The sequence below is a fragment of the Nyctibius grandis genome, chromosome 8 (genome assembly GCF_013368605.1).
Source record: "Nyctibius grandis isolate bNycGra1 chromosome 8, bNycGra1.pri, whole genome shotgun sequence".
NCBI classification, from domain to species: Eukaryota; Metazoa; Chordata; class Aves; order Nyctibiiformes; family Nyctibiidae; genus Nyctibius; species Nyctibius grandis.
Window position 1 is genome coordinate 39,322,861 of NC_090665.1, and position 11,595 is coordinate 39,334,455.

The window sequence follows — 11,595 nt, forward strand, 5'->3', positions numbered from 1 at the left end:
GGCAGCAGAAAACAGGTTCCATGAGGCACAAACCTAGTCAGGAAAACACATTGGCAAAAATGCTCAAGCACTGGATTTCTTCTGTCTCTGACACCAAGGGCCCCAACCAATCCAAAAGCATGCAGGTTTAAAACACACAAAATCGGCCAGCTCATTTCTGCTCAACGCCACAGTCACAATACCAAACCCTTCCAATACAAGGGTCAGTTTGTGTTGGAAAGGGACAGCAGGACACCTGACCTGACCATGAGATCTCCAAACCAAAGGGAGGGTGGAATACCATGTCCCAGAGTGTTAGTAACATTGGAGTAAGTGGGGAGTAGTTCCTATGATCTCTGTCTTTCCCTGCAGGCTCAGTGGATGGCACCTCCTCCAAGAAAAGACTTTTCACTTTATCTTTCAGGTCAGAGACTGTAGATCTGATTGATTGAAGCAAAAGGACAACACTGACAGTCCCTTAAACCTAGCAATGCCTACTGGAACAACTAGTGGGGATGGGGTGGGAACCACTTTGATGGGGTTTCTGACAAAGTCTTGTCTGGTAGCAGCAGAAGGCAGTTCTGCTGAGCAATTCAATTGTGTTTTCAGCAGATGAACTGGCAGCAGAATCTCTGCCTCCCCACCCAGCCCTGTTCACATTGTTATCTCAGTTGTGCCAGCACAATTTTTTCCTGCAGCAGCACTGTGAAGCACACCACTTTAGGAAAAAAAACCGAAAAACAATGATGCACTTGTTAGAACCAGCTCGGCTCCCTGATCGGATTTACAGCACGCCAACAATTGCAGTGGCAGAAACTCAGGAGGCAACGTGCTGTGAGGCCAGTGCAGGAAACAGCAGAGGGGTGGGCACATTTTAAGCTGATGTTGACAGCACAGACATATCTCATGAAATCACAGCTTGACAATAGGTGGGAGAGTGCCACAATAAGGGAAGGCCTTAGGCTTTTACAGAAAGAAATAGGGAATCGATACTTAATTACAGGAGAACTGCAATGAAGTTCCATTATTGAAAACAACTCACCAAGTTGATACAATACACTTTATCAAAGAAAACCTAATAATACAGCTACGTTGACCTCTACACTCAGTGGCCATCAATACTTCTCCACTAATACAGACATTAATATGCTTATGGTCAAGAGGGAGAAAGATCAGAAAAACAGACAAGGAGTGAAGATATCCTTTAACTCCATTTCAGTTACCAAATTGCCATGAGTCTTCAAACAATTTGTGTGACTATCATCTCTTTTGGGTTCCTACCTAATGCAGAGCAATAGTTCTTTAACAGGGTCAGAAAAAGGTTTCAAGAGCTGTGGATGGAAAACAGAAGGAAAGCCCCTTATGTTATAAGCCGTACAACATTGTGTCTTGGTGATAAATACTTACTGTTCTGGAGAACACAGAGAACGAAAGATCCTTTCTGTATGAATACTTCATGATGAAACCAAATCACGCTGTAGCCTGTGTGACATCAGCATTAGCCTGAGGGAGATGAATGGGAGTGTTGTGTTTTTCCTAATAATAAAAAAAAAACAAACACAAAACCATACCTGGGACACAGACACCTGACAGAGACATCACTGCCTTCTCCCAGAGGAGTAATGCATATTCTCTGGATGCTGTTTTACTGTAGCACAAAGCTGTAGGGGGAAGCAAACGCTGGGAACAGTGACATGAATCCTTGGCTAAACCTGTGACAGTGAGGACATCTGGCAGCTGTCCAAGGGCAGCTGGGGTTGGACAGAGGATACAATTAAACAGAGCCAGAGAGATCTAAGGATTCTCAACAAGGAAGCTCCGACGTCACTCATTTCTCTCCAGGGAGCAGGTCAGAGCCCTTGGGTAGGGGTGGGGGAGAGCAAGGGCCAAGCTAGTGGAGGTTAGAGGCACAAGCAAAGTTAGTTCCCACCAGCCAAGCATGGTAAGAAAGTAAAGTGAGGGCAGCTGGGGAAACTGGGAGAGAATTAAAGCTTAGGCAATTCAAACGAGCACCTCTTCTTGGAGACACTCATTTCCAGCAAAAAAGCAAGTAAGGTTCTGTGCAACTAGCAAGCAGGAGGGCATGTGGAATGCACCACTGCCCTGACTGAGGGCTTAGGTGGGAGACAGTAACACTTCTGATTAAAGAAGGCAGATGAGATGGCTCAGGGAAGCTGTGAGCTAACTCACACCCTGGCAGCTCAGCTCCAAGGAGAGCTGGGAAGGGAACAGCAGGTACCCATTCTCAACGCCCACACGGAATAAGCTGAAGGTGCTAACTCTCAAGATACAAATGTCTCAGTAACAGAGGCTGCCATTTCACCCCCTTCACTAGCTGTCTCAGAAGGACTGAACACCTTGCCTGCGTTTAGCCAGATGTCCTCTCCAGGACAGGGCAGCCACTTTAAGCCATACCCGCTTCAAGCTTTGCCAGTTCAGGATTTAACCAGATCTCACCTCACGAAGCCGACAAATCTACTACCTCCAGCATCAGTGAAGCCAGTACTATACCAGCCACGGGGATGAATTGTGCCCCACAAGACAAATACTCTGTCCAGGCAGGCACAAAGGACAATTGGCAAACCAGAACAGTAAGATGAGAGATCAGTCCCCAGCATCTCTGAGCTTGCCAATCCAGCCCCTGTGAGCACGAGCTGCAACAGCAAGAGCTGTTCTGTCAGACCTCTGAATACCCACCAGCCAGCAGCACCCTCCTGTGACACATTCCTGCAGCTCCCAGACAGTCACTCCCCTTGAAACCCAAGAGCTGCACTTGCCCCTGCAGCAGCTCTCATTTGGCATGCACAGACCTGGGCATCCCCAAAACTCCCTGAAGATGTATCTCCTCGACCTGATGTGACCAAGCTTCTGCTGGGTGTTCCACATTTCCATCCTGAGTTTGCCTAAACTGTAAGATTGCGCTTTGTGGTTGCTCAGCAGATCTAGCACCTGAGAAAGAGGGGACAATCACATCCAAGCGTTTCCCAGAGGCAGCCTCTGATCCACCACACCACCATTAATCCCTGCAGAAAAATCATATCCACATGAGGCCAGAATAACTGAGAAAAAGTAGAGAGCTGGACATATAACATATTTTCACCATTGGTGAATAAGTTTCCAGCACCAAAAGTAATGGTCTGTTTCTTTATATTCTTCTGGATCACAATGACACCCTACCTGGCATCATCTGTAATCTCTTCTTCATGCTAGCCCTCTTCAGCAGGAATCAAAGTTTTTGCTACAGGTAGAATAGCAGCGTTTTGCCCACAGTGATCATCTTACTCTACAGAGAAGCTGAGAGTGTGCTTCCACCTCCTCTTGGGAAGCAGATGACAAGTTCTGGCTGTGCAAGTATCCTCCTGTAGCAGGAGGTTCCCACAAGAATGGAAACATGCTGCTTGGTGCAAAAGACACAGGCCAGTTGTTAGCCCTACTCTCATTTCAAGCCTTACCCCTCAGCTCTGTCCATTCCCTATTCTTCTTCCATCGCACCTTTTCTGATTCTCCCTTTTGCAAAGGTCACCTACTTCTGCAACAACTAAAAAAAATATCGAATTCATTCTGGCTGCAGCAGGACCTGTTATATCAGAATACAAACACTTATCTTTTCCCCCCACTTATACATATTTGGAAGATACCTTTCTAACTGTCTTCCATCATTCAACGCTAGAACAGAAAGGTCTCTTGCTGTTTCAGCAAGCCTGTGAGGCAGGAAAGGTGCCTGCAGAGCACCTTGCACACTGGCTGTCTCGATCAAAGCCTTCTAGTGGTACTACAATATTTAATGAAAATACTTCCTCTGTTTCAGGCAGCACAGCTTTTTTCAGCCTGGCTACTATTCACAGTAAACTCTCCCTACATCAGTTTCAACACTCAGTTATCCTCCACCAATCCCAGCAGCAAAGCTTGCTCATTCCAACAGTAGGTCTGCCACGGGCCATCAAACCATCCAGTGCCAGGTTTTGGATGGAAGAGGTGTGACTATAAAGCAGCCCACCTTGCAGTGTTCACTTTGAGTTCTGTTAATTTAATCAGTTGCAGACATTTGGTTCAATAGTTCTTCCTCTTGTCAACCTGTGCAGTAAAGCAGCTTGACCTCACACAGACAAAGAAAAAGGCCATGGCTAAACTACATTCTGCACCTGATTTTCCATCTCTCTATCGCCAAGCAAAACCTTACAGAATTATATCCACCCACATCTCTCCCAAGGCAAAGGGTGGATTCAGAGGCTGCAGGCAAGCCCCACGCACATTCTCCTCCCACAGCTCTCCCAGAGCACAGCACAGAGTCACAGCTTGCCAGCCCCATGTAATTCTTCTTTACTTCTCCTCCAGCGCCGCCTGTTCACCAGTGTTCCCTGGTTTCGTGTTCCTGAACAGAGATCTTCAACTATAATGAACATTACAGTGCTTCCCATGGGGGCTGTTTGTGCTAGACCACTTGGGCAGCAACAGGTTGTCCTGTGCAGAATCGGAGTTCAGACCATGCAAGAAGCAGAACACACCACCACTCACTGACTTTATGCCACAGTCGCTCCAACTCTTTCCTCACACATTCATCATTTTGTCACAGTAGTTTGTCGCTGCTTAGAGAAAGTGGGAAAAGTTACATTTCCCTCCAATACATCCCTTGCACCAGCCCTGAATCTACAAAGGTCTTAGCACTGACATCTCATTTATTTCTTGTGGACTGTTGGCATTGGGATACAAAGGAGATGCACAATCTCCATACTGCTGGTGAATCAGTTGTTGTGAAGCAACTAGCTGCTGCTAGTTATGGTGTTCAGCTTTCAACTCGTCTGTCCTCCTCAGCAAGGCCTCGGAGCTGCTCTAAGTGCTGTTCTGCAATCACTGAGCATCCTCTGTAACAGCAAACGGGAAGGGCAGGAGGTGTTAAGGTCCCGGCCTTGCTCTTCAGTTACTGGGACAGGAGGGATAAGAATAGGATCAAGGCACACACCGCAAGATGGTTTCAAGGTTCAGTCCCGTACCAATCCCTGACAGAGGCAGAGCACAGCAGTAGCCCAAGAATTCCCCTCTGCCACTATGCTGTATGCTCAGCAGACCACAGAAACCCTGTCTTCCTGGACCACTATATTCAGACAGAAAAACAGGCAAGATGCACATTAAAAATTCAAATATTTGAACTAACCACCCTCAAAAGCACCTTGGCCAGCTGACTAAATATTGTGCGTCACAAGGGTTTCAGCAAAGGACTCCACGTGAGGATACCTGACTCCAGACCAAGCTTGGGCATGGCCCTCCAGGAAATCACTTCAACTTGTTCAAGTTGTTTTCCACTGTCCATTTTCTCTCCTGGGTAGCAAAGGTGCTTCTCAGGTTTTCAGATCACTAAAGAAAAGGCAAAGGAAGAAATTAAAAATTCAAAAAGCCCTTTCTGCCTTGTATCCAGTACTTTGTGCTTACTTGTTTAGCACAGAGACGGAGCTACACTCACAGTGTGTTGTTTCTTCAACAGGACTTCATCAACTTAGACAAGAAGTGATCTGTGTAAGAGGCTCCTGTAACCATCAGTGCTTCAGTTCCAGCGCCTTTACCTTCACTACCTTCTAGCTCCTTGATCTGCTCCTGCTGGAGCTCTTTCTCCTGCTTTAGTCAATTCACAGACTGAGTGAGTCAATGATCTGAGTAGATGGGCAAAAACAACTTAGTCCAGGGAAGAACATAGATAGTGGTCTGGTTCAACTTCAGAAGCTGGAAATACAGGGAGACCTGGAGAGTACAAACCTTAATTCTCAATAAGACTGATGGGATCCTTCTGCCCTCCTACAGAGGGCACGGATACAATAACAAAAAACTCTTGGGGTTCTAGAAGATATAAGGGAACTTCGCAAAGAAAAAGTTGGCATATCTGAAGTAGTTCTGTCCCCAAGAACTTGCAGATCTTGTGTCCTGACACTTCATAAAACTCAAGACTAACAGTTAGAAAACATTGCACAAGAACTATGAAGATTATGTTAAGCTGCTATGAAGATTAGGTAAGGACATACAAATCTGAGGCTTGGTCTCCATTGTGGCAAATGTGTTGGTAGGGAATCGGGAAGCTGCAAATAACATACACTTTCAGATGGGGAAGGAGAAAGGATTATCAGCACAGAGGCCTTGCTAACTATTTGGGTGAGCAGCGTCCACCCACACAGGAAGGTGGGGCTTTCAAACAGTGTATGATGAAAGAAAAATATGCACAATACAGAGTTGTACAGCACGGATGCGCACAGTGTGCAACTATGTTAGGAAAACCTGCTCTTAACACAGAGGTAATCTCACCAGAGCCCTCAAATCACCTGTGCTTGGGCTGGCTGCTAGCTCCGCTATTGCCTCGCTGCAGTGTGGGAGATGCTCGCAGGTGTTACACGGCTGCCGGGTGCCAGGCAGGCACTCCTCAGCCGCAGCGCTCTCAGGCCCAGTCCGTCAAGCTGCAAACCCACTGCAGATGAAGAGCAACAGACGTTACCGGGGGCTGCGGAGGAAGGCGCCCACCTGGGCCTGCCGCACCGTTAAACCCACCTCAGCTAGTGCCTCATGAGCTTGGAAACCGCCCAGGGCACGCGTCGAGGCACCGAAGTTCTTCCCTTTCCCACTCGAACTACGCAACCACACGCAGCTGTTAGAAGCGGCAGGCCCCTACCGACGTTATCAACCCACCCACCGACATCGCCACGGGGGCACGGCGCTGCGCGGGGACAGCAGGAGCTCCCCGGCACCCACCGGGGAACGCGAGCGGGGCAAACACCGCTCCGCAACACCCTGCCGGCAGGAGCGCCGCCGGGCCCCCGGCTTGATCTACAGCCGACCCCCGGAGCCTCCCCGCCGCCGCGGGGCGGGGGAAGGTAACGGCCTCTCCTCGCGCCGCCCGGGCCCCGAGGCGCGCACTACAAATCCCAGGGTGCCTTGCGCGGCGGGCCGTCTCCTAGGAGCCGCGGCGATGGGGGCGGGTTCCGCACCGTGCTTCCCATGGTGCCCCGCGCCGGAGGGCTGCTCAAAACTACCCTTCCCGTGATGCCGCGCGCGGCATGGAGGGGCGCGTGGCGGAGCGGCTCCGCGGCGCCTTGGGCCCCTTCGGCTTCGAAGTGCACGCCTTCAAGGTATGACGTCACGCGGGGGCTCGCCGTGACGTCGCCCGCGGTGACGTCAATCAGAGCGACGTCACCGTCCCTGGGGCTTGCGGGGGTGCGAGGCGCTGGCGCTTGCTGGAGCCGGCGGTGACCCCTGGGGCCGCTGAGGGGAGCGGGGCCGGGCCGGGCCGAGATGGCGGTCCCGCCGGGTGACCCTGCGGCGAATGCTCCCGGCGGGGGCCGGCCCTTCGCTGCCCCGGTGCGGGGGGCACTGTCCCGCCGCCGGCTCGGGACGATGCTTCGCCGCCCGCGCAGGCGGGACGAAACCCCGCGCTAACGGCGGTGGCGCCCGCCGTGCTGCTGGCGCGGCCGACGGCAGGCGGCACTGCCTCCCCGAGCCGCGGCGGCCGCCGCCGCTCCGCTCCGCCCCGCCCCGCAGGCCCAGCGTGGGGGCGGCAGGCGGGGCGGCCGTGGCCTAGGGGGGACTGGGAGCTGAGCGCGGCTGGAAATGCTCCTGAGGAGCCGTGTTGCGCTGCTGCTAGCGCGGGTTAATGAACAAGCGTGAGAGGTGGGTTTAGTCTGCCCGGTAAAGCAGATCAAGGTTATGGCAGTGCCTTGCACCGCGCAGCGCCAGCTGGACTAGAGGCTTGCTCAGGTCCCTTAGTCGGTCCTAGCCTGATGAAGTCAGGAGAGTTAAATAAAGGTACATCTGGACCAACAGAGAGTAAAGTCCTCTAAGCCAGCTTAAATTTTAATCTAAATATAGAAACACCTGTATATTAAAGTGCAGACTACCTCAGGCGTTTGTAAACGGCCTGCTGACAGCTCCTGCCCCCTGAAGGGGTCTCCCCCGTGCAACTGAGGCAGCCTCTGCCACCGTCCCCTGCCTTGAACTGTACACGCTCAGTTTCCACCAAAACTTAGGGGTTCCTTCTTTGCCCACCCCAGGGCAATCTGCAGTCAATCAATCCAATCAATCAATCAATCTGCAATATCAAATACAAATCTACAATCAAATACAAATTAATCTACAATAAACATGACCTTCCCTTCCTTGGGGAATGTTGTATTTGTCACCTGAAATATTTGTATTTCCCGCTACATTCCTGATCTGACAGAAAGTAAAAGGGAATGAGACACTGAGAGAAGTGAAATCTCTGGAATTTGAAGAATTTAACGCTGCTTTCGCAAAACAGCAGCAGGATTAGAGGCAGAACTCGGATCAAAAAGACTATAGCTACCAGAGGGAAACCTTATAGCACTGTATCTCTTGCTAGATTTCATTCCCAGACAGCCCTGGCGCACTGACTGATATATGCTGGGAAATCAGCAAACCTTAGATTCACATCTCTGTAATTTCTTGTAACACCTCGATTCGGCATCTTAAACAAGAGCCACAAAACTGATTAAGCTTTGGGGTTGATATAAGAATGTATCTTTATAGTAAACTTAGTTTTCATTCTGTGTTTCCATAGGGACAGGTCTGGCTGCCACTGTCACGTGTGAAGTCACTTTTGGATTAATTTCACAGATATTTAGAGGTGACCAGTATTTTGCATTTTCAGACTAAATATTACAGTTACATTATTTGACATCTCTCTGAATGTTAGACCTGGTCTTTGTGGCATCCCAGGAGAGTGGGAGTCATCGTAACCTATAAAAAGACTGATGTTATTGTGCAATACATTAGCAGTGGAGTGCAGGGGGTTTCAGCCATTACCTTCTCCTGCTTGGCAGTTGCTGGTCTGAGCCATGTCCCTCTGGTCATGTCTTCCTGCTGCTCTGGCCTGACCCCTCATTTCTGGACTGTGTTATAACACATGCAGCCCCGAAAACAAATAGCAGAATGTGGCTGTGTCACAATCCATGCGCTACAGCTGATGGTCTGGGGGATTCTAGCACTGCGAGGAGCTTTACATCTTTCATTTCCACACATATGTGTTTCCTGCTGAAGAAATAATCCTTGCATCTTGTCACATGATTAAAACAGAAGCACGAGTTTCTTTCTGACCGATGCTGAGAAGAAAAACTGTAAAAGTTTTATCTCAAAACAAAACATCTGATTTGCATTGGCAAGACTGACTGCTCATACTTCCCTCTACGGTTTCTGAGCAGAGCTGGATAAAGGGCAGTCTTGAGCTGAATGCAGTGGATGATTCTTATCTCTCACACCAAGGTACAGCTTCCAGAAACTGTAAATCCCAGTATGTAAAACAGCTTGGTTTGAATGGAAGGCACTAGGCAGGCTGCACATCTCGGTTGCAAATGAAGGTGGCTACGCTGCTTTCCGCTTTTTAAAATTCCTGCATGCCCACTAGCAAAAGAGTGGTGTCCCTATTTTAATGGAGATTTGTTTTTCTTTGCCAAAGGTTGGATGGTACAATGCTATTCTCCAGCCTGCCTTTCGTCTGCCCTACCCAGAGGACACCCTGGCCTTTGTGGTCCTCAGCACACCTTCAATGTTTGACAAAGCCCTTAAACCTTTTGTGAACAAAGAACAGTTAAAAATAATCAGGGATCCTGTGGATCAGTGTGTTTCTCATCATTTCTCACGTGTGAAGGAGGTAAGAACCTGAAATACTGATTCCTTTTCCTATTGTAGCATATAACCAGGTGGGCTGAGCAGTAGACAAAGCCTTCCAGGTTCCTGCCCTTGCTCTTTAGAAGGGTAAAGCATTATTCATAATGGTAAGAGCACCAACAGGCTGTTGACCTGCTTGACTTGCATATTCTGTCTCTTTGCCATTACAGCCTGTAGCTATGTAAAGTGCTTTACAGTCATAGTTTGAAAACCCAAGGCCACAAGCGTGCTGACAGACTTCAGTAGCAGGATGTGGAAATCCGCAGGCTTCACATGTGCCTGATTTGCTAGCATCCACCACTTCTGTAGTGGCGTATCTTCTTCCATGAGCCTGGACTGATGTTTTTTAATTTTCCCAGAAATTCCCTGACCAGAAGGTGGACATCATGTTAGATTACGAGATCCTGCCAAGCCGAAAGCCCAAGTTCTTGGCGCAGACAGCTGCTCATGTTGCTGGAGCCGCATATTATTACCAAAGAAAGGATGTGAAGCTTGATCCTTGGGGGAAAAAGGTGAGGCAAAAAAACAATCTGAGAAGAATGACCAAGCTGCAATGACTGAATTGTACAAATATTGTTTATGCACTAGTTTTTCCTGCATGAAAATACAAAGTCCAGATCACATATAGATGCATAAAGTGTTTCAGACAGGAATCGGAAGCTTCCAAGATTCTTTGGGGTGGTAGGGAGATGCATACATGGAGAAGAATATCTATTAAACCTACTTAGAGACAGGAGAATAAATTTCAGTGTAAAAGAAGCCCTGTTGCTTGGAGCATTATAAATAGAAGAAAAAAATTGCACTGTGGTTAATTTCTGTGTTAGATTTTCAAAAAGAGACCTCTCCTCACATTACAGGGTGGTGTGTGCAGGCACAGGAAAATGGGGAAATGAAATGCAATGCTTCAAGCCACATGTTCAGGAAAAAGCTTTCCTTTTGTCTCTGTATAGCACTCCCACAGAGGGCAAGGAGTGTGAGAAGTTGCATCGAAGCTTGATGCTTTGAACTCTAACCATTACTAGAGACAAAGCGAGATACCCTTCTTTTTTTTGTCTTCCAGAAGATCTATGGCGTATGTATCCATCCCAAGTATGGTGGCTGGTTTGCTATCCGGGGTCTCCTCCTGTTCCCAGATATTCAGGTACCGTTCCTGGAACAGTCTGCCCCTGTTGACTGTGTGAGCACAGAGGAGAAAAGAATTGAGTTGTTGGAGCAATTCAATTTCCACTGGCAGGATGGCCGCTACAGGGACATAATTGAAGTGAAGGAAAGGTACTCCGAGGAGCAAAAAGCCTACTTTGCCACTCCTCCAGCAGAGAGATTCAGACTGCTAGGGCTGACACAAGAAGCCCAGAGAAACACGTTTCACTGAGTAACATGGCTCCATGGAGGGGCAGAGGGCAAGCAAAGTGTAACTCCCTCAGCACCTTCTTTTCCACGATGCTGAGGACGGCGTGCTGATAGAGAGATGGCAAATCCAAGCAGCGTGTGCAGCGTCTCAATCCAAACATCAGCTTCTCAGAGTAAGAGGGAGCACTGCGTTATAGCACTTGTGGTCTGGAGGAAGGTGGGAGCAGTCTGTTCTGTGCTGTTGATTTGGTATGTCTTTTTGGAGTCTGGTAAGATGCCGATGGCTTTTGGTTGGAAAAGCTCAGACACCCTGGCAACTGGAAATCCATGCTGCTCATTAGAGAAGTCATTTTGTTCTCAAGAATTTTCTTTCCAAATGTTTTGGTGTTATTCTGTGTAAGAGTAAAAAAAAAAGTTAATTTTCAGTCAGTGTACTCTGAAATACTTCTTTTTCAGCTGAACTCAGGGCAGATACTTTTTTAGATGTATCCAGCATTTTATTACCCTGTCATAATTCTCCCTAGAGAACAAGTGTTCAGTCTTTTCAGTCTTGCCTTCCTCAGAAAGAAAATTTGTCCTGTATTCCTTCACTTGCAGTGAAGCTTGCTT

General features: G+C 48.5%; 1 protein-coding gene and 1 long non-coding RNA gene across 7 annotated transcripts in view; one reads left to right on the top strand and one right to left on the bottom strand.

The window, feature by feature from the left end:
* Positions 1–6,857, bottom strand: part of LOC137666273 (uncharacterized) — a 24,587-nt gene extending 17,730 nt beyond the window's left edge. For 2 of the 6 annotated variants that reach the window (XR_011048622.1, XR_011048627.1), the window contains exons 1-5: positions 6,508–6,857; positions 6,285–6,427; positions 5,438–5,712; positions 5,212–5,331; positions 1,387–1,482 (exon numbers count right to left, since the gene is read on the bottom strand). This is a non-coding gene — a long non-coding RNA (uncharacterized lncRNA). Of the gene's footprint in view, positions 1–1,386; positions 1,516–5,211; positions 5,332–5,437; positions 5,713–6,284; positions 6,428–6,507 lie in introns of all 6 variants that reach the window. The other 4 variants (XR_011048624.1, XR_011048623.1, XR_011048625.1 and 1 more) reach the window with 4 other exon arrangements.
* A 144-nt stretch (positions 6,858–7,001) lies between these two features.
* MMACHC (metabolism of cobalamin associated C) lies at positions 7,002–11,276 on the top strand. The gene is made up of 4 exons (XM_068407053.1): positions 7,002–7,085; positions 9,425–9,619; positions 9,996–10,148; positions 10,697–11,276. The coding sequence occupies exons 1-4, from the start codon at positions 7,014–7,016 to the stop codon at positions 11,006–11,008; spliced, it is 732 nt and encodes a 243-aa protein (XP_068263154.1). The 5' UTR covers positions 7,002–7,013; the 3' UTR covers positions 11,009–11,276.
* The last annotated feature ends 319 nt before the right edge of the window (positions 11,277–11,595 follow it).